At 38.9% G+C, this 27127-nt stretch overlaps 1 protein-coding gene across 1 annotated transcript in view; it reads right to left on the bottom strand.

Moving 5' to 3' along the window:
- Positions 1-1021: 1021 nt before the first annotated feature.
- LOC306878149 (ETS domain-containing transcription factor ERF-like) overlaps positions 1022-27127 on the bottom strand; it is a 49214-nt gene continuing 23108 nt past the window's right edge. Inside the window, exons 2-5 of the mRNA XM_079430305.1 lie at positions 21024-21258; positions 8223-8338; positions 7080-8128; positions 1022-4607 (exon numbers count right to left, since the gene is read on the bottom strand). Coding sequence (XP_079286431.1) covers positions 3999-4607; positions 7080-8128; positions 8223-8338; positions 21024-21258 — 2009 coding nt within the window. The 3' untranslated portion in view covers positions 1022-3998. The remainder of the gene's footprint in view (positions 4608-7079; positions 8129-8222; positions 8339-21023; positions 21259-27127) is intronic.

A 27127-nucleotide genomic window follows, 5' to 3' on the forward strand; every position in this document is an offset into this window, starting at 1 on the left:
TTGTCAAACTCAAGAATCAGATTACTTTTAATTATTAAAAACGCCATTCTTTTATTTAAAATAAATAATTATTTTATTTTATTGACAAAATATTTTAGTTTGTCTTGTATATTTATTTCTAAGATCAGATAACATTTTAGGCTGTCATATGCTCATGTTACAACGTGCCCCTCAGATGTTACAGTGTACCCCACCTACGGGGCATGTTGTCACATTTCACTTCCAATTTTTGAGGGTAAATAAAGAAAAACGTATACACTGTATTTATGAAACAATGCGACATAGTTATACTAGACAAATGTGAAATTACTGTGGATAAAAAAATTATACTCTGAACACGAAGTGGATTTACACAATTTGAGAAAGTCAAAAAGTGTTACTTTGTGCCCCGCTCTCCTTTACATACAAGAAGTTACAAGTAAACGTGAATTAAGGTCATCAGACAATGTCAAGTTCAAAATTCACATAAAATGGTCCATTTGAACCTGTTCTTGCACTAAGTTAATAGAGTTACATCTCTGTGTATATTCTCTCTCTCAGTTCGCAACGTTCACCTTCACATACACTTAATAAGAAAGCAGATGCTATAAAGTGGAACACAAAATTATTCAGATTATGTCATTCTTATTCCCCTTAAAATTTAATAATAATAATTTTATTTAGCAATATTATTTACATTTATATAATACTATATCGTTTGTATAAGCACAAGTTTTGAAGGATGTCTCCAAAAAATCAATGGTGATGATTTTAGATAGTTGATAATGCTTGTACTTCTGCTTTTCAGACAGCAGAGGTCAGACTTAAAGAGTCTATGGTATTTATCATATCAACAGGCTGGATACACAACATGAATTTATAAAGAACTTCTCAATAGCTAATGGTCATTTAAAGTATATTGATTTGCATGGAATTATAATTTTATTATTTTACTTATTTGTCATGTTTGCACTGCATCAGAGTGTAGATCTACAGATGCATGGGCCTCCTAAGATGTTTTTTTTTTTTCCCTTTTAACAAAAAATACACACTAAACACAAGTAGGAGCTTCTACAAAACTCTGGAAAGGAGATCCTACTTGCATGACTGAAATGGACACATTTGTGTTGTTAAAAAAAAGTTGCAGAAACCAGATGACTTTTAACCAGTTTAATTGACCCTGATTACATTTTAATTACAATTCTGAAAAAGAACACAAAAATGAATAAAGGAGGAATTAAAATGTTACATCGTGGTATTAAAACCTGTTATCATGAATTATGGAACCACAGAAATAAATTTTGAGAAAGAAATTGAGAGAGATAGAGACTTTTACACAATAAAACAATACACAATATATCTTTTAAAATCATACAATCCCCCGATGAAAAAAATTTACAAGAGCAAGAAATCAGTAACACTACAAAATAACGATTACATGACATGACTTGAGTTCAAATCATAAGCCCGATCCTCCCCTGAATGCCCTTCCTCCATCCTATATCTCTCCACAATAACCACCTATATTAAAGTTACAGTTTCACGTTAATTTACAAAATTTTAAATGTTACACTAAACACACTGTCAGGTTGCTCGTGGGAAGGCAGGGCTGGGGGAAACATTCTTAAAAGGATCTCTTACAGTATTGTATACAATGTTATCATGACTACAACATAAGGAGAAAATGTCAACAAAATAATGATAACAACTAATAATAATTAGAATGAACAGCAACATTGACATCAGAAAGCAGATAAACATGAGCAGTTCGTCTGAAAAACAAAACAAATCATCATTCGACTTGAAAAAGTGACATCCTGGGATAACCAACGAGAGCAGCCTAAGAGAAAACAAATAACTTCCCTCCTAAAGAGAAACAATGCACTCACTTTGTGCCCAAACTAAAGTTTTCAGACTGCACTGGTCAATACTGCTCATCTCAAATTTTTTCAATTTCGAGGTATGTCGGGTGTAAAACAAATGCACCCAAGTTAAAGACTTAAAGACTCGTCGAATAAGAAAGCACAAGGAGATCTTAAATATAATCAAATCTGATTAAAGTGGAAATAAGGCAGCTAGAAAGAGTCTAAAACTTTGAGGAGGTGACACCGTTGCCAGTTCAATTTAGTCTTATGCATTATCTTAGGTATTAGATACACCTCAGCCATGATATAACTCCTTCCGGTCACTGGAAAACCATTATATCATGGCTAGTGTCCGACTGGCCACCCCGCTAATGTCTCAAGTCCTGTGCTCAACTTCCACAGGGCTTTAGTGCACACAGGTTTATGAGGTTCAAGATGCAAGATTTCAAAAGAATTACAGTCTTGGGTGTGGTGTGACATACATGCACAGAGACCTGCAGCCTCTGTCAAACACACACACACACACACATCAGTTGTGGCAGTAGGAACAGGATGTTGAGGAGGTGCGTGCTGGTTAAAGAACCGAATGTGCCACATCATCTGTGGTGAAAAGTTCTTGTGCTCGCTTTGTTAGAGTCTTGTGTACAATTTAGTCTTTTCCTCCTCTACCCCACCTTTTATTAACGTGATAAGAAAAGCAACATTTTCCTCCTTTACCCAAATAGCAACATTATCCCTGAGGAGAAGCGTCAACCTTCCCCTCAAAACAAAATCTGTTACAAAACCCCCTGAAACTGATACATCTGTTAATGCTATGCTTTCCATTTATAGTATGTGTAACGCATAATATATAAAGGTATATTGAGTGTATACTGTTCTTTATTAAGATTTTTGTATTTCGTTTTCAGACATGCTATTAAAACAAGGCATAAGAGGCAGTGTGTGTGTGTGTGTGTGTGTGAGAGAGCGAGAGAGTGCAACTTCTGGCAACATGCCTTCCACTGTCTTTCTATACTTAAGTTAGTATTTAAAATTTTGGGATTACGGATTGAAGCTGCTATTTCACCTCCTAAAGGGTACATCATCATCAAGTGCCAAAATAGCTAAATATTGAGTCCCAGTTGGTCTAGTATCACTGTACAAGCTTGTGTGTGTGTGTGTGTGTGTGTGTGGGATGCTGGTTTAGTTCACGCTAAAGGACTGACTATACAAGGGAAGCTTGTTATAAGCTCCCTAATGTGTATTACCTTCAAATTGTCATTTCAAAGACTAACCAACTAAGGAACTAGCCGTTTAAGAGATTTAGGAGTATGGTCTCTGAACCACATGTTACACCCAAGTCATTTCGTCCCCAACGGAATGAAAGTGATTCAGGTATGGTCCCAGAGGGAAAAAAAAGAGAGTGAGAGTTTTAAGGTGAGCTGGTTTGGATAGAAAAGGAAAGGAGGGAGATATCCTGAGAACTTACACACAGCTAGATTTCTGAAACACACACACAACCAAACTCGAATCAGACACACGTTTCATACAGGGAATAAGAACGGGATCATGTCTGAGTGTGTGTGTGTTGAGGGATTTTGTCCCTGAGGGTTCGGACTTCTGACCAGGCTGGTTTTAGAACAGTGTCTGTTTGTGACTTTCTGTGCATTTGTATCCCACCACATCACATCGAGACTGGTCACAGTCTGTTCGCTGAGGAAAATAATGCTGGGCTGCTGGAGAAGATGATCAAGTCCCTCGAACCAGAGCAGTCTTTCTGAGGCCCGTCTTTAGTTCTCTTTGTGGGGTTTTGAGGGACAGCTCACAGGCACTTTGCAAAATAAAATTCTCTTCTAAAAATATAAAATATTCTCTAGTGCCAAAGGTCAAAGTTCATGACTCCTGAGGGTCGCTGGGGCACATGGGTGAGCTCATTCCTCATAACGGTCACGATGAGATGTACTGGAACGTGTGCTGGCGGGGGAACGAGGGTAGCCTGGGGAACAGGGTTCCATTAAGCAAGGGTCAGTTAGTCTAAGTGTGCAGTGTATGTGTCAGTATTACTGTTGTCAGTATCAGCAGTCATTGATCTAAAGAGAGTCATGTGTGAGTGTGGGTCCATCAGCAGTTGTAGAGTTGTGTATCAGCAGTCGTCTACATGTGTGTCGAAGCGTATCAGCACTCCTTGTTCTCCAGTGACAGCTGTGCCGTGGCTCGGTGGAGCTCGGCGCTAACTCTGTGATGAGCGAGAGGAGGCGGGCTCTCTGCCTCTCCGCTCCCGCTTCCGCTGCCACTCTCCTCCGCCATCCCATTCCTCTCTCTCCTCCTCTCTTCTCCTCTCACTTTCTTGTCCTCTGCCTCTTCCATGTGCTGGTCCTGGTCCCAGCGCCGTTTGAACCGGAGCTTCAGTGGGATACACTGGGAACTGGTTGGTGGCAGGCCGCCGGAGGCCAGCTGCATGTCCGCCGGCTCCACAGGTTCGCTCTTCACAACGGTGGTACCGCGCCGGCTATCGCCTGAGGAAGAGATGGGAGAGAGGAAGAAGGGTGGAGGGGCGGGGGCTTTGAACACCTCCTCCTCCAAGTCCTCATCTGGGTGGAGGGTGGCATCTGTGCCGTTAGACTGTTGGTGCTTTTGTCTGTGAGGATAATGATTATGGTGATGATGACGGTGCTTATGGTAGTGAGAGGGGAAAACGTCAAACTCTCTTTCATCAGCTTCTTCATCACTGATGTCAGTCACTTCGACTTCCTCTTCTGATTCAATGTCAGATATGGGCTCGACCTATAGAGAGAGAGAGAGTGCATGTAGTGTCAAAACAGAGTTGGGTGTTACAGTTTGTGACGACTGAAAGAAGACTTAAAAAAAAGAAAAAGTTTTTGCACTAAATATCATGCTCAATTTTAAGGCAAAGAAATAATTTATAACAGAGCATAACTAGAATTAGTTTTCCAGACCTGAAAATTACACTTTTGAAATGACCTATTTTTAGTTTTTCTAGGACTGTGGGAACTCTGACTTTAAGCCTGTTAAAATTAAGCATCACACAAGTAAAACAGTGACAGTTTTTTAAAACCAGTCTGATTCAGATTTATTTTGTCATTCCTTAAAATGTTTGGATAGATTAATGGATTCTTCGCCATTCAAGGAAGCCCTCAAAAAGTTTCAATATTTAGATATTTTCTGACTTGTCCAGGAAATATTCGAGATGTACTGCTTCATTTTTAGAACTTATTTTACATGTTGAACATTTGAAGTCAGTGTGAACAACCATCAGTGTGTTTTTTTACATGTGCTTTAAAAATTTCGTGTTTCACTGTAAACACTTTAATGTGGGAATACACTTCATGACTTCTGCAACCATTTTTGCCCTGATTTGTAGTATGGAGAATCAATGCTAGCTGCCGAAAGTCAGAGTTTATAGATTTAAGAAAATTGCGTAGTGTATCATGGGCACATACTCTGATTTTTTTAACATCAGACTGATTCCATCCAGTCAGAGGATATCAAACATGTTTGATATTAAGCCAATTTTAGAACATGTTGCTTTAATTTGTCATGTGTCTTCTAGCAACTAGGCTAAAAGAGTTTCTTTATGAGTTTGGAATGACTTGTAGTGTGTGATCCTCAGTCGTTTGGTGCAGTGCCCCCCACTCTGTACATTTTGTATGCATCTCTTATCACTACAGACGTTTGTTCTATTCGACCATAAGTGCCCTACGAAGTGGACTCAACAGGATATTCCACCATGATTCCAATTCGAAAGAAGAGTATATGTTCCATTCAAAGAGCATTAAACTGTGCGAGACGTGAATTTAAATTTAATTTATTTACAGAAGTATATTATGTCACACTTCACACTTCTCCAGTCAGTTTCATCTGTGTGTGAAGACACTGCAGGCCGTGGCGCAAATCCGTGAATGAATGTTCTGAAGTAAAGTGAACTCCAGCCAATTTCCAGTGCTCAGGGAGTAATGAACACTGTGTAGGGATCATATCAATCGGAACACAGTTCATGCATGGAGCTCTCATATAACAAGCTGGTTATCTGAATCAGGTGTCTTAAGAAAGACATGCAAAATATGCAGAGCAGAAGCCACTGGTTTGGTGTATGATGCCTAATTTTTCTTTGTAACCATTTACAAAGTCAGCAAGTGTATTATGCATAGTACTTTTTACAAGTTGCAAGGTGCATTGTGCATGGTGAGTCCAAAAATTTTTTTTTTGCATGTTAAAAAATAAATATGACCTCAGTGTTACACAATGCCTCTGAAACTTTAGTTTGTCATTTAAAAAATTGGACCAGGTTCGACTTTCTGCGTTATCGCATCTGTAGCAAGCATTTTCATAGGAAAGCATGACGAATACGAAAAAAAAAAAGCATACAAAAATTTTGGACTCAAGTGTGCAAGGACCTTTAGTCCGACTTAAACCATACAAACCATTTTTTATGTTCAATAAATAAAAAAACAATGAACAAAAACTCTTTTAAAGGGGGGTACAATGCTGTTTCGTGCATTCCGAGTTATTTACACTGTTAAAGTGTTGGATTCTCATGCTAAGCATGGTCAACGTTTCAAAAAACGATTTGGAAGTATGACGGAGTAATTCTGTGCCAAAAATCTTCTTCTGGAACTCCTTTTATGGCAATTTCTCCCGGAAGAACACGCCTGTGCACGCGTCGACCAGCGCGAGGGCGCGCCACATCAAGCACGGGACTCGCTTGGGAAGTATGTCTCTAAAGAAGTATGCTTTTGGTTGTAAGTGAAAGATAACCTGGTTCTGCTTCCCAAAAGAACCCAGCGTTACGTGAACAGTGGATGCAGTTTGTTTTTCGGGGCAGCAATGGAGTTTCACAAGTGTGTTTGTTGACGAATGTTTAATAAACAAGGCCCAGTTCGATGCTGGATTTGCACATCATTTCATACTGAAAGATGGAGCAGTCCCAGCTATAAAAGAACCCAGTCATGATTCAGAACTGCAGATGGTAAGTGAAATGGCATCAAATGTCTGTTTTATTTGCGATCGGTGCAAGTGCTTGTCACTCTTTAGCTCCGACCACAGCTTTTTTCGGAGAGAATCGTAAAGCTGTATCTTTCTTTTAAAAATATGATAAAACTAAAGACTTTTTGGAGATTTGAAGAATGCAGTACTACTCTATAGGTACTCAAGATTAACTTGAGACTGGGTGAAACTGTGTGTGTTATGCCCCCTTTAATGGTGCATGTGATTGTACAGAACCTAATTCCCGATTACCTTAATCTTGGGCAACCCAGCGCTGTTTAGCGAGCCAGTTGAGGAGGAGTTCGACACCAGTCCTGATCCGCTGGCTGAACTGAGGTCACTCCCAAATGACAATGAGGTGCCCAGACCGGATGTAGATGAGGAGGATAGCGAGCCCTGTCGACCCTGACTGTCGCGCTGTTTTCGGCCCAGTGGGGGAGGCTGGAGCTTGAATTTGAATGGAGAATGATGCTGCTCCTCCCCCAGGTGATGGTGAATAGGATGAGCGTGAGGCGGCGGGAGGCTGGAGTGATGGCTGTTGAGCACCGAGGGCCTCTCGGCAGGGCCGCGATCACAGCCCTGGGGTCCGGGCATGCCTTTGTCGTGGCGCTGAGGCTGAGGAACGATGATGTTTGGGTAGTGAAAGAAGGCACGAGGGCTCAGATGGTAATTGTAGACGCTCTGGGTGTGAGCCTGCAGGTAGCGCTGCATGTCCTCTGGGTTGAAGGAGAAGATGGAACCAGGCATGGGCGACAGGGTAGGGGAGGGAGTGTAGGCCAGGTGAGAGCCTGGGGTCATGGAGAGCGCCGGTGAGAGAGGTGGCGCCAACAGGCCTGGACCTCCCGGACCGGGCAGAGGCGAGACGGTGAACGGCGAGAGAGGCTCGGGATGAACCCTGTGTCCGCCAACCTCTGACACTCGATGACCTCTGTGACCTCCCGGTCCACCGTACATCCTGAACATCGCCTCGTGAGACAGACGAGGATGAACGGTACCTCGGAAACCACCTCCACCTCCACCACCGCCTCCTCCTCCTCTCTCAGCCACTCTTTCTGTCACTCTCTCCTCGGCCGCACCTCCGTTCCCATCTTCGATCTCAGAGTTGACAGAAGTTCCATCACTGCAGTCAGAGACGGAGCCACGGGCGATGCGGCGGCCGCTGAACATCCCAGGACTACGCAGCTCCTCGTTGCTGGGGGACCGCAACACCTCAGACACCTGCATGTCTGATGGAGTGGATGGAGGGAAACGGAAATGGGGACCTGTAGGCACTGGTGGAGCACTTTGAGGAACAGCTGCTCCTGCAGAGAGACAAACATGGGTGGAGGTCTTAGCTGTGTTTTGCATTTTATTGCATAAATAAATGTATGTGATTTGGGTGTCCTCGTTTTGTACCTGCAGACCCCATGTCAATGAAAGGATAGTTGACCAGGACCAGCTTGTTGAAATTGAACTTGTAGGTGAAGCGTTTTCCCTTAGTTTTATGTAGAATCCTCTTGTTGTAATAATACCTGCACAAAGACAAGCGGTACACATTAGCCCACTCTGAAATCAAATTTAAACCTGAAATGAGGTACTAGGTTATTAAAAGTTTAAACCAAAAAAATGTTAACATGTAAAATGTATAAGAAAAATCCAGATTCTGCACTAATCAAATAAGTAAATGTATGACATTGATGATGTTAACTCTTTGTACAGACAGTCATATGTTCTTGCACAAGCACAAGATGCTTTTTGGAACATTCCAAATCATCCTGGAGAAAATGAACATCAGATTTGACACAAATTTGTGGAGTTCATGTAGCTTGAGTGGTGAGCACTCAAAAAATCAGGTATTTTCATCTGGATCTGATACACAACTTAGAAGATAGCACCTTTTGTTTGAACCCACCCATTTTTCATGTTACCAAAAGTATTGGAACAGATAGAATTAACATTGATTAAAGTGAAAAAGACTTAATATTTAGTTGCAAATCCTTTGCTTTCAATAACTGCATCAAGCCTGTGACCCATTGACATCACCAAACTTTTGCATTCTTCTTTTGTGATTCTTTTCCAGGCTTTCACCGCAGCCTCTTTCAGTTTTGGGGGGTTACTCCCTTCAGTCTGTTCTTTAGCAGGTAAAATGCATACTCTGCAGGGTTTAAGTGTGGAGATTGACTTGGCCAGTCTAAAACCTTCCACTTCTTGCCCCTGATGAACTCCTTTGTTGTTTTGGCACTATGTTTTAGGTCATTATCTTGCGGCATGATGAAGGATCTCCCAATCAGTTTGGTTGCATCTTTCTGTAAATTGTCAGACAAAATATTTCTGTAGACTTCTGAGTTAATTTTGCTGCTGCCATCATGTGTTATATCATTATTGAAGATAAATGAGCCTGTCCCAGAAGAAGCGATGAAAGCCCAAGCCATTACATTACTTGTGTAATGTGTATAATGTACACACTATGTTTCAGATGAGCTTGTATGTTTGGGATCATGAGTAGATCCTTTCTTTCTCCAAACTTTAGCCTTTCCATCACTTTGGTCCATAAAATCAGTCCATAAAACCTTTGGAATTTTTGAGGCTCGTCTCCTATTCTTCTTGCTAATGAGTGGTTTGCATCTTCTGGTGTAGCCTCTGTACTTTTGTTCATGAAGTCTTCTGCAAACAGTAGATTGTGATACCTTCACTCCTGCCCTCTGGAGGTTGTTGCTGATGTCACTAACAGTTGTTTTAGGGTCTTTCTTTACAGCTGTCACAATGTTTCTGTCATCAACTGCAGGTTTTCCTTGATCTACCTGTTTGAGGTGTGTTACTTAGTACACCAGTGGTTTCTTTCTTCCTCAGGAGATTCCAAATGATTGTACTCGCTATTGCCAGTGTTTGTGCAATGTGTGATTGATTTTTCATCTTCTCTCAGCTTCACAATTGCTCGTTTTTCACCCATAGTCACCTCTCTGGTTTTCATGTTTGTTACACGTCTAACTAACTATAAATGCAGTCTGCACGGATCTGAAACTGAGCGCAGACATTCAGTGCTATTTATTGTTTGAATAATCAATTAATAGGACACACCAGGGCAAAAAAACACACCTGTCAGTCACATGTCCCAATACTTTTGGTAACATGAAAAATGTGTGGGTTCAAACAAAAGGTGCTATCTTCTATGTTGTGTATCAGATCCAGATGAAAATATCTGTAAATAAAAGCTGAAATGTTAATCTCTCATCTCATATTCATCTTTTGATGTCAAACCCAAATGTTTACAGTCTACAGCAAAAATAAAGGAATTGGCCTTACTGTTCCAATACTTTTGGAGGGCACTGTATATATATATATATATATATATGTATATGTATATATATTAGGTTTAAAACAAAAAATATTCAAATATGTTTATTAATATATTTTTATGTGCTCATTTATGTGATGGGAGGTACTGTGAGGACAGCTTTGGTCACTCTAGTGCCTGTTTATATAACACTATAACCCACTGATAAATTCTCCTTTCTTAATCCCTTTATATAATCCCATTCTCTCTCTCTCTCTTCCTATCTATATATTAACCTTTGTCCTTCCCGCTCTTTACATAACATCTCTCTATTCCTCACAAACCTCCATCCATTTATGTAACTCCATTAACATTGCATCTTTCTTACAGACCTGCACCAGTGAGTGTGTTTGTGTGTGCGCAAATCCCTGACAACGATTCATCTTGTACTTAATAACCTTCGAGCCACAATTCTCTGTGAATGACGTTTCAGGGAAGATGCTGACACTGAGCTTTTTGAATGCATAGAGGATATTATTTACTCACCCTGCGTGTGTGTGTGTGTGTGTGAGAGAGAGAGAGAGAGTGAGTGAGTTCAGACAGGCTTGTCTGTAGAGATTAAGCTGAGACAGACAGACAGAGTATTGTGGTCAGATGAAGACGTGAGCATATGTAAATGTGTTTGTGTTGTGGTCGAAATTATTTGAGTTCTTTTTTTCAAGTTCAGACAAGCATTTTTTATTTTATTTTTTTACCAATCTACCACCAGAAGGGAAAAACGTGTGACTACGGGCACCATAACATACGCTGAGTGCACCTCCAATACAACTATTAACAAAGACAGATGTAAGCAGGTGATCAATGATCATGTGACCCACTATAACACTCTGAGCCACACAGTGAGATATAAATATACTTGAGACAGCTGTGGATTAGCATGTCTACCAAATACACCAGCAACAGCAGTGTTTGCATGGGTAGACATCCAGCTCACACAGTCTACTTACTGTACTTCTGCACTGTCTGGCTGGAGGTGGTAACCTGAGCTTATATGACGGATGACAGATGAGAACGCAGAGGTGAGATGAAGGGATGCTCTAATGATGACATCCTGAACTGTGATGTTCCAATCAACAGGCCAGGCAAAGTAACACTTATTTCTATGGCTGTCAGATATGACTGGTTCGCTCAAAAACTTTGCACTGTCACACAATGCCGTCGCTTCATATGCTTTCTATGTAGCAAGCAGCTGGTTTTCCAAGGCAGAGGTTAAACGTACTTGAACTAGTGAATTGTGTTTTCTGCTGTGAGAACCAGTGTATAATTAAAACGCGATATAACAGCTGGAGTTTTTCTTTTCAAAATTTTCTTTCGAAACTTTTTTTCAAAACTAACTTGAAAACAAAGAATTCATCCACAAACTTAACATGTTTTAAACTAGATTTTAAAAACAGTTTTCCTTTTTTAAAATACTAGGTGCTTTTAATTGACCCTAAAACCTGAATAAAACCTGCAAAAGAAAAAGAAAACAAAAACATCACAAAAGGTCTTAACCAATATTTGTCTTGTTTTCAAGAAAAACAAGATAAGCAAAACTGCACAAGATAATGTGAGTTGTTTACAAAGAATATATCTTAAAGTCATAATCTATATGACACAAAACAGTGTGTGTCGCCCACCCCACACACATGACTGCATGTGCACCCACTCTCTCAAACACACTTTAAAGAGCATTTGAACTGACTTCAAAGCAGAAGAAAGGATTCTTTGAGCATCTGCATCTAGTGGCAACGACCCTCCTTCTGTCACACTCACTTACACACCTGTGAACCCACACGCTGGTGGCTGGTCGAACAGAAACAGTGTACACTGACTCACATTTTCAAAGGATAGGATATAAAATGGCCAAATTTTAAGAGATGCAGACAGACACATATACTCCGGTGACTAAATGAATTTAGGTGGTACAGTTGAGCAGGTTTCCAGGAAACAATCAGATTTCACTGGGTTAGGACTTGGATTAAACAGCAGATTATTAAAAGCTCTCAGAGTCAATGTTCTGTGACTGACGGGAATATAAGAGCTAAACAAACACTACGGCGATTCCTGGTATTCGCAAATCAGGGCCTGAACAACACGCTTTATAAATGAGACAGAATGAAGAAAAGACAGAGAGAGAGGATGAGGATTATCAGTCAGATGCTAAAGAGGTACACTGCTGTTTTTTCCTGTCTTATGTGTACTTGTTGTGCTATATTTGGGAGGACCAAATATTAAAAAAATAAAAAAATCCTCACAAACCAGAAATATTATCCTTGCACATTTCTGACAATATCCTTGCAAACTTTTAAAAGATAGACACAAATGTCTGAGTATATTCCAACAAAATTGGATTTTTAATAAAAATGTTTTTTTTTTTTTAGAACATACTGTACAAACAAAAGTCTGACAGTCACTCACAAACTTTTAAGGAATTTACTCGACAATGTCTGAAAACAAACAAATTTCTGGAAAAAAAAAAGACTTTATAAAATAAACAAACTTAAAAAATCCTCACAAATCCTCACAAACAAAAAATATCCCCACAAATCATCCTTAAAAAAACATTTGAAAAATATTCTCACAAATGTCTGAAAACAAGCTTACAAACATGAATATCCTTGAAAATATTAAAATTAAATTCTAATAATTACACACAAACACAAATGTCTAAAAAAAAGTCTGAAATATCCTTAGATATACTTGAAAACTTACAAAAATCTTCAGAAATTACAAATATCCTCACAAACTTCTAAAATAAAATTCCTAAATGTTCTTAAAATTTTTGAGAAAATATCATCATAAAAGTAAAAAAAAAAAAAAAATCTTAACAAATTTACCCTCACAAATTCTTAAAGAAAAATCCTCAAACTCACAAATTTCTGAAAATCAACAGAACTTAATGGGAAGTTCTCAGAAATATAAAGGTTTATGTATTAGCTCTAAGTTTGGTCAAATTTGACCCCAAAAGGTAAAAAATAGGACAAATCCTCTCTATGGGGACATTTACATTTTCAAAACAATTCATAAAAATTCTGTCATTTTAAGATCTAAAGAGTTTTCTATTAAAGATGGGGTTATGGTGTGATTTAGGTCTACAGTTGTTCCAATTAGCTTTATATAAACAACAGAAGCCCTCATTTAGATAGTAAATGTGTGTGCGATTCTGAAGCGAGTAGAGAAAAAGTGAAACGATGGGGTGGGGTACGAGTGGGCCTGTGTGGCTCTAGGGCAGATGGTAAACGGACAGTGAGATCCAGTCCATCCATAAGCTCTATTGAGAAGCCAGAGATAAACATCATATTTTGTATGCTGCGTGTGTTAGCGTGTGCTCAGTGGGTATCTCCACCCACTGAGCTAATAAAGAGCTCATTCTGTCCCTGACAATAAGACCCAAAACTGCCCTCAAATACACACGCGCACACACGTCGTCATCCTCCTCCAAACAAAGAGAGCTGTTGTAGGACAAGGCCTCTGACCCACTCTTTCCACAAGTACACACACTCACACACACTCACACACACACACACACACAAAATCAATCTTAATCAAATCTCCAAAGAGTGAAGAAGAAATCATGGCTGGCCACTTCAATCAACACTACATCGGTTCTGATGCTGATGATTGAATTGAGAACATCGAAACAACATCATAGGCATGCTTAATGTGAAGAAGGACTTTGTCGAAGTGTTTAATTTCCTGAAGGGAGAAAGGTGTAGAAAAGTTTTGAGAAAGCAAAAAAAGAACACTTAAAATTGTTCAAGTTTGATTATATGGTCAAAAACAGTTCTTCAAAATATCTTCTTTTGAGCCTCCCAGAAAAAAAGAAAGTCATATACACCGTGTGTCCTAACTACAGATGACTAGACGCCGTGACGCAAGATAAAAGGTATCTTTTCCACGTTAATCAGAGTTTTTTTCCTAACCAGCAGCGATAGTGACACGCAAAATTTCTATTTTAGAAACGGTTTCTATTTCTGCGGCATCGCGGCTGGAACAACAACATAGAAACTATCACAGTGATAATCTCAGGTACTGATTATGTGCTTTATTCAATGTTAAAGGTGTCTAATGTGAGTTTGAATATCATATTGCGCGACATTTATACCCATACTGAAAGCAACAACAGATAGCCTAGTTTACCTCAGATCTTGAAAATACATTTAAGCAGACTTGTATGTTAAAAATGCAAACTCAATGTGAACCAACAAGTGTATTCTACGGTGGCCGAGAGAGCTCAACACGCTGCAAATAGAAAAACACCTGCAAATTAAGAAAACAACTTTATCAATTTGACAACACACACACTGCAAATGCTCACAACACAACCAAACAAAGAAAAGCGCTGCAAATACAATTCTTTATTTGGTTGTGTTGTGAGCATTTGCACCACTCGCTGTCAAATTGATGAGGATTTTCTTGATTTGCTGGTGCTTTTTCTATTTGCTTCCAGAGAGAGCCCGCCCACACACACTTTTGATTGGCTGTGATATTTGATTATATTTGATTGATTCTGTTGTGTTGTCTTGTCGCACCTGGTGTGGACAGCCAAATTGTTTGTGGCTAGAATCTTGTCACGTCACGTGTAGTTAGGACCCAGTGATATGCAGTGTTGCCAATTTAATAATTTTGTAGCTAGATTTAGCGACTTCCCCACCCCTTTTGAGACTTTTTCAAAAGTTTAGGGACAAATATAGCAACGTCTTGGACAAACCTGATCTAAGTTCTCATCTTGCCCACTGATCTATATTCATCTTTATATAGATCAGTGAATTTGCCATTATGATGTCATCTAGTGACATTTAGCTACCAGTTTTAGCTACTTTCAGGTGAAAGCAGTTGGCAACACTGGTGATATGGTTTTGGAACGAAGGTTTATGATAGAATCTTTATTTTTGGAAAAACTACGGCTTCAATGGATTCAAATTGGTCACATGACTAAAACTGGCACTTCAATGGCTTTGTAAAGTAAAAAGTCTTAGCATGAAGCTACTGTGAGCTTAATGAGCTCTAATGAGTTATTTTGGGTCATTTTTGACAAAAGAGGGATGAAATCTAATAAGGAAGGGAATGAGTATTTGGGCGTCCATCGTGCTCGGAGCCAGACAGGAAATGTCCTGACGTTCAGTGGAACATCAACAGCAGGACAATAGAATTCCATTTTTGCGGAGTTTCCACACGTGTGTGGCAGGAAGGTGATGAGTCGAGGCCCAGCGGGCAGTCCGCAGGAGAACAAAATTGAAACAACACCCCGAACTCCATCAACATCAAATCAAATTCCAGTCAGGATTAGAGCATTAGCCCAGACTTTAACACATGCCATAGAGTGGCCAAGAAATGTCTGAAAAGGAGCGTTTGTCCTGGAATAAAGGGACGTCACAAGCTGCAGGGTTGAATGTGAAAGCCCTGTTGTGAGCTTGAGAAGTGTCAGATTGAAGGTATTAATCAGATGGAGGAGTAGAGTGTGGGATTGTGGGATAGGGAGGCGGTGTAGATGTGGAGGAATGGCAGTGAGTCATTGACATCATGAAAGAAAAAAGAACGGAGGAGAGGAAATAAGACAAAGGGAAAAAAGAAGAGAGGAACAAGACCATACTGTCTTACAGGGAAGTTCTAACTGTATTACCAGAAAATAATTACAACTCATCCCTCAGTTTATTAAAACACAGATTTTTACAGGATTTATTACTTTGGGTTCATTTACATATCTTGAACACATATTGAAAATGTATAAGCATATGTTGAATTTAACATTAATGTGGTTTCAAATGCTATTTCAATAATCTGTTACACTCAGACAAACATCTAAATACAAAAGAAAAGGTCTGATGTTACTTCATTTTCATTGCGATTTTAATGTTAATGAAGTGAATTGAAACAATTGAAGTGTCTGGGGGATTGCATTGGGATAAACATTACACTGCTTTCAAAAGTAAGAATAACAAAATCACTCATTGTGCAAAGTTACAGTGAGAATTTCTTGTAATGTAGACACCGTAACCTTTTCATGATACGTGGGAGACAATTTAAGTAACTTTATAGCCCAAATAACACTTTTTTTGTACCAAAGAATTAATGCGAGCACTTTCACAAAAATACAACCTACACATCTCTGCTTTAAATTCCATGCCCTGTAGACTTCCACTGCAAGCGCATTCACAGTAATGTGCTATTTACTCTGACTAAGGTCTGCAGAGAGAGGAAAGAGAACAGAGGACTCAAATGAGAAGTTATGTGCGGCTGCTTGACCTTCTGACGAGGGCGATGCAAATATCTCCTGCCCAGAACACAGAGAAGAACTCATGCTGAGAATGATCAAAGCACAAGGTCTCTGACAGCAAATGAAGGTCCACCAGTCCAACAATTACCAGGTTCAGATTACAAAACGCACTTTGTACCACTCTTTGTGTGGGGTTGCCAGATTGAGCAGTTTGAAGTCACTGAATTTAGCTAGTTTTGATCGGCGAAAGGTGTGCTTCGGAAGGTAGACAAAAAATATTTTGTGATGATTTGGGTGCATTTTAAAATAAATATAAAATGAAGAAATTAAATAAAAAAGATGTTCGATGCTGTCCATAAGCTGTGTTGCCAAATTCTGAATGTTCTACACAGGTAACTTATGGTGCTTTTCAACTGCGTGGTACGACTCGGCTCAGCTCGGCTCGGTTTGCGTTTCCACTGCAGTTTAGTACCGCTTCAGAGTGGGCGGGATTATTCACATGTCGTTATAGTTGCGCCGTCTCTACTACCGTGAGTCCTGAAAACCTTTTTCATTCTGCGTCGCTCTATCAAGCTCTCGCTGGATCCGCTCCTCGGCTATCAACGAGAGGAACATCTGTACTTCCTCAACAGACAACGAAACCTTCGCTGGCTGTGCGGATTTAAATCTAGCTGGTCTGTTGTGTCTCGTATCGCAAGTTCAGTGACGCAGACAGTGATGATTTTCTCTGGCCAATCAGTTTTGGCAACGGTACGGTTCGCTTGGGACCTCAAACGAGGTGGTACTGAAAAAGTACCAGGTACCAGGTACTGTACCCAGTGGAAAACCCATCAAAAGTGAACCATACCGAACCGTACCATGCAGTGGAAAAGCGCCATTATACACAAGTGACTTACACAATTTGGCAGTAAAACAAGTTTCTTAGCAAAGTGAGATGAAATGAAAGAAAGTCTTCAAAAATATGGTACAATGACCCTGAAAGTCATTTTCTGATGGCCATATGAGACTCCTAATAAAATGGAGAAATGTTGCATCATGGGACTTCTTCCCTGACCAGGCCATGCTTTAGATGTGGAGGCCTGTAGAGATGCTGGAAACCAGTGCTTCCAGGATGTAGCACTTGTGGTGATCAGATCACTTATTCATCGATGCTTAATGATTATGTGCAACAAGCATTTCATTTGACACTACTTAAAAACAACTTCCAATCCTAAGGATTACAGATCCTCTCTAGATGAGTGCACAGGCTTATACAGAATGAATGGTCATCAGTTGTGCTCCAAATTCTGAAAGCGTTTTTGCTCTCACTATGGAAAAAGGGACTCATCTAACTGAAGGTCCTAAGGTTTTGAACTGACAATCTGGAAACCTTATCTGTGTCAGTGTGTGTTTGTCAAAGTCTGACAGGGACAGTCTGAGAGAAATCACTTAGACTTACAGCAACAAGTAGCTTGGCTTCATAGCTATACTTTCTTTCAAACACACAAGGCAAAATACATATTTGTGTGAACAGAGAGCACAATCACATTTGTAATAATAGAGCGAAGAGGAAAGGTTGCATCATAGTTTAGCACAGCTGTCAGCTTGTAAACAGTTTACACTTCACTCTCATTATACTTTCTGTTTTGTAAAGGAATACATTTAAGCTCAAAATCTGATCTGGGAAAAACAAACAATAGGCTAAAAATAGAGATCATGAAAAGTAAAGTAGAACTTGGATTATCCAACATAAGTGGTAGAGCTTTTAAGACAGTGTTTATGTCTTCTGGATAACTGATGGAAAAACACACCAGCACACATACACACGTGCTAATCCCTCACTACACTGTTAACATGGGATCTTGTCAGTGTTTGCAACTATGCGAAATCTCTCTTCCTAACAACAGCTCCAACTGTCTCCTAACTGCCATGGATTACATGATGTGATTCCCTAAATCCAATCCCATAGCACAACATTACACACTCTATTGCTGCAAAGTTTGGCTTTACATCAGTAATAATCAGCAGTACACATAGTGGCCTACTCACTGATACTAATATGGACTTGACAAATGCTACAGAATCTATCAGATGCGGCAGTACTTCAATAATGGATCATGTTGGGAAAATATTGTCAATTAACTTGTCAGTTAACATAAAATCAGTAAAGTACACCAGGTCATGATAGTGAACTGCATCATTAATAAGCTCACACTGTTTAGGCACATTCCAATAAATATTCATTTAAGCGGTCACAATAAAACCTTTCAGGTTTCTTTCAACAAAACAGATATTTTGTTTAGTTTATGTGGTTTTTAACACTCTTTCTAAGTCTTAGAATTAAACAGGGAATACTGTCTTTGAAATCTGGTTAAAGTGTACTGCTGAATGCAGTGATTTTTTAAATTAACATATGATAAAAAAAATAAAAAAAATCTTACAAAACAAGTCCCTTAGTGTGTTACTCAACACATAAAAAAGGTACTATAAAGCATGACAAAAAAGTATTAAAATTTAGTTAAACATTTTAAGTAATTGTTTATATATATTATATATATATATATTGATTTGAGGTAAACTACAATGTCTCTGTTCAATGAAAGTGATTAGGTTTTGTATCAATAGTGCATCCAGGTTAGGAACAAATAAAAATAATTTAAAAGTTGTAGATAAAAGATTACTGAAGTATGTTTTTTTAAATGCCATTTCAATAAAAAAAACAACTTAAAAATATCAATGTGTATACTGTTTCTTTGTAACTCTTTGTTAAATGTACTAGCAATTTCTGAGTGAAAATTGTTTCTGCACTAATTGTTTCATTTTTTAATGGTGAAATGGCAGAATTACTATCCCTTTAACAAATCCCACATCCACTGTAGTGGTTTAACTGTATTGGATCATACACTGATGGTAATCAATAGAGTGTTTGATTGATTACGTCTAGCACTGAACCCTTATGTGGCGTAACTCAGTTGTAGCGTATGAGGTCTATCCTGAGAAGCTTTCAAAATAAAGACAGAAAATGGGTCACTCTCCATCCACTTTGAGGATCAGCACTGATATGCTAAAGCAGCTGAGTCATGAACGAAAATAAAGGTACAAATGAGCAAATGCAGATCAGGTCAGAAAATGGAGTGAAGGCTAAAACCGTCGGCTGCTCAGAATACATTGACCTGTCTGTACTGTAATGAGATCAGCTCTTGCACAGGTAAATGGACCGGGATTACTGAGAGATCAGACTCCATGCAGTTATAACTCTCCAGCGGAAGGGTCAATCCCATAACGCAACACAAGAGTCGGATGCTTTAGTTCCCTCCTTTACAATTAGACTGAGCAGAAATAGGCCTCAGTCTTCATTGGTCAAACTAAAACAGTCTAGGGTTTTACTTTTAAAATAGTAAATGGCTAAAAGGTTGGATGAGTTTGAAGATGGACTGTTTTGTAATAATCAGCTTACTTTGGTTAGTCCAAAGATGGTATAAGGAGGAAAAGAAACACCAGTCGTAAATAATAAAAGTATGGTGGCCGAGAGAGCTCAACGCGCTGCAAATAGAAAAAACACCTGCAAATTAAGAAAACAACTCCCTCATTTTTACAATGCACACGCTGCAAATGCTCACAAAACAACCAAACAAAGAAACGCATTGCAAATAGAAAAAAAACACCTGCAAATTAAGAAAACAACTTCCTCAATTTGACAACACACACGCTGCAAATGCTCACAACATAACCAAACAAAGAAACGCACTGCAAATAAAATGTATTTGTTTGTGTTGTGCGCATTTGCACCACCTGCTGTCAAACTGATGAAGATGTTTTTTTTAATTTGCTGGTGCTTTTTCTATTTGAAGTTCTGAGCTCTCTCGGCCACCGTATAAAAGGGTCAAATCGTAACCCTCAAAATAGTGGTTGCAGAAATTAATTCAGTTAAAAGCGCATTAAAGAGCTTCCCTTGTCTGGCCTGGTAATCGAAAGTTAACCATTAAACCACAAGGGGGACTGTGAGCACGTTTACATGCACATCAGTAAACTGACAACGCAAGTAAGCTGCGTTTACATGACTTCATTAATATTTCCCTGTAGTGATGTCAAAATATAATAATTTGCATATCTGACTCCGAGTATTCCATACATTTGTCAGTTGTGATGTTAAATTAAGCTTGCAACATGTCAGCAGGAAACTTACAGCTCATATATTATCCTCTCATGCAGTTATAAATGCAGCATTGTTACTAAACCACGTCTACTTCTGCTGCACGAGACGAGAACACATTTTTTTTTTAAATCATTTTCTAAGTCATGAAAAAGTCTGCTTTTGTGATATATTTCCTTCTTTCTTTACTGCGAGACGTTTGCTCGGTCTAGATGTGCTTAAATCTGCACTAGATGTGCTTAAACGATGCATTCCTTTCACACTCACACATGCGCACTTCAGTAAGCCGACAGAAAGTGGGTTATTGTGTTTACATGGTGTGCGAAATCGGAGTACGAGGCAAAAAACTACCTGCTACGACCAGTTTATGCTTAAGCCTTTTATGACCTTACTCCGATAAAAGAAAACGGGTTACTGCGTTTACATGACCACGTTTTCGGTTTATTAAGCATAATCGGCTTAAGAACGTGCATGTAAACGCGCTCTGTGTCTGAAATAAGTGTACTGTAACTTTATTGTAAACAGGAATAAAGGCAAAGACAAAAGACTTACCTGAGAGCTCTGCTGAGTTTGTCGTAGTTCATCTGAGGTTTGCACTTGCGGGCGCCCCACAGCCTGGCCACCTCATCAGGGTCTTTGATCACAAACTCCCCGTAATCTCCCTGCCAGGCAATCACATCATGATACTCCTCCTTCCTCAGCAGCTCTAGGATAAAGTGCCACAGCTGGATCTGTCTGGAGCCAGGACTGGACTCGGGCTTATAGGCCCAGTCTGGGAACGCAAACCCTGCAGAGACGGAGAGAGCAGAAAGGAGAAATCAGACTATGGTTGATATGTACAGATGCAAAGAAAGATGACTGCTGGGTAATGTTATTGACTGACTAACAAGGCCAGTGATCCTCCCTTTCACTGCTGTCAACATCATATTCAGTAGGCATTTATGCTGCATCATACTCTATAATGCATTTATATCATATCAAAGTCTGACCTTGGCCATGGGCAGATCCTATTCCCCTACTTTTCAGTTTACATATAAAATAAAGCCCAAATCCTCTAAAATAAAATTCTATACCAATAAATGGCCGATATTGAAATTCTTTGCAGCTTTGTCTAAATAAATTTAAAATAAAACCACACAAATTACAATTACTGTGAATCGTAGCATCACAACATTATAATGTGAGCATGAAAAATGGATATATTTGGATATATTTACTTTGAGATTTCCTAAAGATTACAATTAACAGTGTTATTAAACCATTGTATTTCTTTTTTTTTTTTTATTATTACTTAAAGGGGACCTATTATGCAAAAATCACTTTTATAAGGTGTTTGAACACAGTTGTGTGGCCGCACTGCGTGAAAACAACCAGCCTATAATGGTAAAAATCCACCCACTCATTTTTTTATAATCTAAAAAAATCATAAACAGTCTCTCAGAACGAGCAGTTTCAGATTCTCCCTCTGTTCACGTCACCGAGGGGAAAAAGTTCCACCCATTTGTGACGCTGCCCTATAGACACAGCCCTGAGTGAGAAGCAGCAGTCCGACTCCGCCATTAATGATTACTTGCTGTAGCTGCTGGAGATATAAAATGTCAGCGCCAAAGAGGCATTTCAAGTGTTGTGTTTTGGGATGCACTAACAAACAAAGGAGCCTCCATAGACTCCCTCCATCTGAGGACACTGTGGTTAAGTTTCATTGTCTAAGGAAATGTCCAGGGAAAAAAATCGGTTAAGTATTTATTTGTAGGGATCAATACCAACGCTTCGTGCGCGAACGTCAGCTCCAGACAAAGTAAGTACCACGCATTTGTTTTCCAAATTGCCCTTCTGAAAGAGCTTGGCACTCTGTAGGGCTAATGATGCTAAAGCTACCATTGTCTCTGTCTGTTTTCACTGGTGCTGTCTTCATGAATGATCGTGAATAGGAATGTGGTAGTTAAAAGTTACATATGAAAGCAATGTGAGTCGATCACTTGAGTTTGTTGAGCTCATAATCACGAGTGGGACTTATAAAGTTTGTGATAGCATGCACCATGAGACCAGATATTGTTATTTTTATCCTGCTGTGCTCCCCGTCTGTGTAATTCATAAACGCGAATTTATTATGCACAGTACAATCAGATGGCTGACTTTGAAACAGAGTATGTTTTCAGTAAAGATAACAGGCTTGTACTAATGGTGGAATGTTTATTTGCAAAGGATAGCACTGCTATTGCGGAAGCTTGAGCTCTTGAAGCTCCGCCCTCTTCTCCGGGAGCAACAGCTCATTTGCATTAAAGCAACATACTCAAATACAGAGCGTTTTGGCTCACACCCTAAAAGTGGCAATTTTAACAAGCTATAAAAAAATTCTGTTGGGTATTTTGAGCTAAAACTTCACATACACACTCTGGGGATATCAGAGACTTATTTTACATCTTGTAAAAAGGAGCATAATTGGCAAACCCATAAAGTCTCCAGTGTTGACCAATATATATCCCTATTTGTATTCATGTATTAATTATAATTATGAATTTTTACTTTTTTTTTAATTACAAGGTTGGAGCTTACTGGAAATTGGCATTTATTATTAGATCAATTCAATCTATACATTTATCTGTGTCAGGTTCCTATAGTACTTATTAACCATCTTTTCTACTTTAATGTTAATTAAAATAAAATTAATTTACAAGCAGGTAACAGTTTAGATTCATAATATCAGTCATATTGGTAATAACTACAAAAAACTGAATTCGATTGTCAGAGAATTAACTGCAAGTCACTTTAGAAAAAAACGCTTCTACCGAATGTATAAATGTAAATCTTCAAAAAGCTCTATATCGTCACATCTCTTATCATCAATCACCTTGAGGTCTGATTTGAGAGTCACCAGAAACCTCACTCTCAATCTAACACACAATCTGATACGATTAGCATATTCTAGAATCAAGAAATGATTTTAAAGGGCTGCAGAAAGGATGGAGGGTGTCCAGTCACTGAGGGTGAGGACGGGTGAAGTGGGGTCAGGTTAGGCTGAGGCTGGTAAAGGTCGGATAGGGTAACGGCTCACAGTGGTTCCTCAACAACTGATCCTCTTAACACTCAGTTTCACAGACAGAGTCCCTTCTCTCTCCACACACACAAACACACACATTTACTTAGCTATGTAAATTGAGACATTTTATAGACTTCTTGTTAAATACTATAACCTAACGCTAACTTACAACTAAAGAGGAAACTTTCTGCATTTTTACAATAAAAAAATAAATAAATAAACTTTTTTCATTTCACACCACTTTTACAAATAAAGACATCTCCAATAGGAGGTTTCGTAAAATTTGGCTTACTTATTGGTACAAATATGTCCCCAAAATAAGGTTAAGTAGGTACACACCCAAACATAGGGAAACGTTTTCTTTACCAGCTTTACTTTGTGATTTAACCATTATTCAAACGGTCTAAACGATCTCTAATGGAGCTACCTTGAGTTTAACTGCATTTATACGTTCACTTCATTCTTCAATTCATTCCTGCAGAATAAAATGTGTCTTTTCTCATTTATATCTTTATAAGGCATTTGGGATACTTTTTTATCCATTTAGATCAGACTATGTAGAGTTTAAAATCAACCTTGAATCAGTTTTGCTTTTTATTATAAATGATTCAAACACTCCTCAACAACTTCCGACAATATACTGAATCTAAGAATCAGACAAATCACTTCCTCCTGATGACTCAACAGAACTAAAATACACACTCAAGTGGTTGTTTTTCCTGTTTCTATACCTGACAACAACCTGAACAACACTTTTTTCTTTCTTCAAGACAGGAACCCAGTGAAAAACAGTGCCTTTTCTGTACATTTTGAGAGGCAGTTGATAAATAAATGTCAATGTGTTTTTACACCCGGACTAGAAAGATGTTTATCACCCTTTTACCTTCAGAAAATGAACAGAAGTATGTTTACTGAACACTGAGCACATCCTATAACCTCTACTTGCTCTCAAAACATCACACACACACACAAACTCTTAAGAGGGTACATCTGATTGCTCCTTTAAGAGGTCAAATGTACCATGCACCAGAGAGCGAAGTATGACTTCAGGAGCTGCAGACGAGGATCTGGTTTCACAGCTCACATTCTCTCTCTCTCTCTCTCTCTCTCTCTCTCTCACACACACACACACACACACGTACACACACATGAAAAGGATCCTTGCTAAGAAGTTTGAGCTAAATTCAATGTCTGTCAAACTCCCTGATGAACAATGAAGAGGAGACACTATGAGTCACACACACACACACACACACACTCACCAGCAGGCACAGATACAGTTACTGCTCTATCGTAACACATATTCAAACATCAATGTTGATTCACATTCAGATCTACAATCACTCATACAATTCAACTCATCCAGCGCTCTGATTCAGGTGTGATCTGAATGAATGTGCTGTGCCAGTCGAACGATCTCTAGCCTATATTCGTCTCAGGATGAACGGCTGCGAACAAACTCTAACAGTGAGCTCATGTTTTAGGATGAAACCTCTTCAGGCACTGTGTGTGTGTGTTTGTTTGTGTGTGTGTGTGTGTGTGTGTGTTATTAATCATGTTACAGGTGATTACAGAGTGTCCCATCATAAATGCTCTGTAATGACCCATGTTTCACACCCACATCGTGTCACACGACACCCCTGCATTTCTCAGAAATACACACCTATACATACTAATACACAAGTATCAACACTACCGTTCAAAAGTACGGGGTCTGTGGGATTTTGTTTATGTTTTTGAAGTATTTTATGCTCTCAAGGCTGATATTATTTATTTGACATAAAATAATATTGTAAATTTTAATACAATTTAAAATATCCGTTTTCTGTTTTAATATCTTTTCATTTATTTGTAAAGCCATTACTTCAGTTCTATAGTGACACATAATCCTTAAGAAACATTTCATATTATTATTAGTTGAAAACAGTTGTTTAACGAAGTGTGAAAAGTGTGAGTGTGTTCTTTTAATGAACAGAAAGTTTGAAGAAAAGTGTTTGTTTTTAATAGAAATATTGGTCACACTTTATTTTAAGGTCACATTTTCTGTATTAACAAACCATTACCTATGACTTTTGCCTCAATAAACTACTAATATGCTGCTTATTAATAGTTAGGTAGTTATTAAGTTTAGATATTGGGTAGGATTAGGGATGTAGAATATGGTCATGCAGAATATATGCTATATAAGTACTAATAAACAGCCAATATGTTAATAATAGGCATGCTAAAAAGCAACTAGTTAATAGTGAGAATGGGTCCATATACTAAAGTGTTACCGAAATATGTCATTGTGGTCAATTATCAATTTAGTGCATCCTTGCTGAAAAAAAGTATCTTTTTTGGCCTGCAAATATGGAATGGATGACGAATCTGCAGTTTTCCATCACAAAAAGTTTCGTTTCACAGTGCAAACAAAAACACACAGGAACCTTCACATAAGCCAAGGTCGAAACAGCTGAATAAGCTTTTATTTTACAACATTTTAATAAAAGCAACCAATCATCATTGTTCATCACCAACTCCAGATTTAAAGGAAACTAAGTCTTCACAAATTTCTTCTTTGTGCACATGCAAAGAAAAAAAAAAACCTGTACTGTTTGCAATGACGACGCTAAAGGTTGTTCTGATGGCATTTCATTTTCCCAGACAAAAGCCTCTCTCATGCTAGGTTATTATTCCCCTTTATTCTAATTTTATTGGTGGATTAGAACACACATTTTAATACGCCTTTAAATTGGTATATTTACACAAAAAAATGATTTTAATTTTAATTTTGGAACTGAAGTGAATCAAATCGGATCGTGTCGAAAGAGTCCAACCCCTAATATAGGGTCCTATGATTTACGCAATGCAGAAATTTGGGGAAAAGTAAACGGATTTCATAGGAGTCTAAAAACTTCAGTCTAAAATCCAGCCCTATTGTAAAAATCAAACAAGCCATGGAAACTATACATAACTGACAATTTCTTGTTTTTGAAAGTGAAAAAAAATATGAAGTCCACGTGTGTGATGATGAGCTGTGTGTCCTAAGGAGATGTGCAAGTGTCTTAATAGCATGCTGGGTTGTGTGAGAGTGTATGACCTCATCCCCCCACCCTACTTAACCTTTGTGACCTTCGTCTCCCCCGTACGCTGCCTTCTCTCCCTCTCTTTGCCCCACTCCCACCCAGAGGGAGACACTAGATCCCCATTACAGAGGAGAGAAGACAGACCCACAAACACACACACACCACATCAATAATGCAACAACCTGACTGCCTGAGTGTGTGTTGTTGGGAGATATTCTCTGTCCTGGGACGCCCGAGTGTTTGAGAGTTAAAAAGAGAAGAAAACTTAGAAGAACGTGGAAATCTGAGCGAGGTGACAGAGAGAAGAGACAAGACAAGTAACAGAAGAGAAAAGAGATGAGAGAACAAGGAGGAAAAGAAAAGAGGGGGCCTGAGGAGGGAGTGGGAGAGAGGGAAACAATAGAGAGAGGGAAAGGGGGATGGGGTGAGAGAGAGAGAGAGGGATGAGATCATAGCTCTTCTAGTAGTCTGTTGTCACTCAGGTCAAATTGCCTCCCTCTCTCTCTCTCTCTCTCTGAGGCATCGATTGCACTCAAGAATGTAAATCT

Source organism: Barbus barbus (assembly GCF_936440315.1).
Source record: "Barbus barbus genome assembly, chromosome: 12".
Taxonomy (NCBI): domain Eukaryota; kingdom Metazoa; phylum Chordata; class Actinopteri; order Cypriniformes; family Cyprinidae; genus Barbus; species Barbus barbus.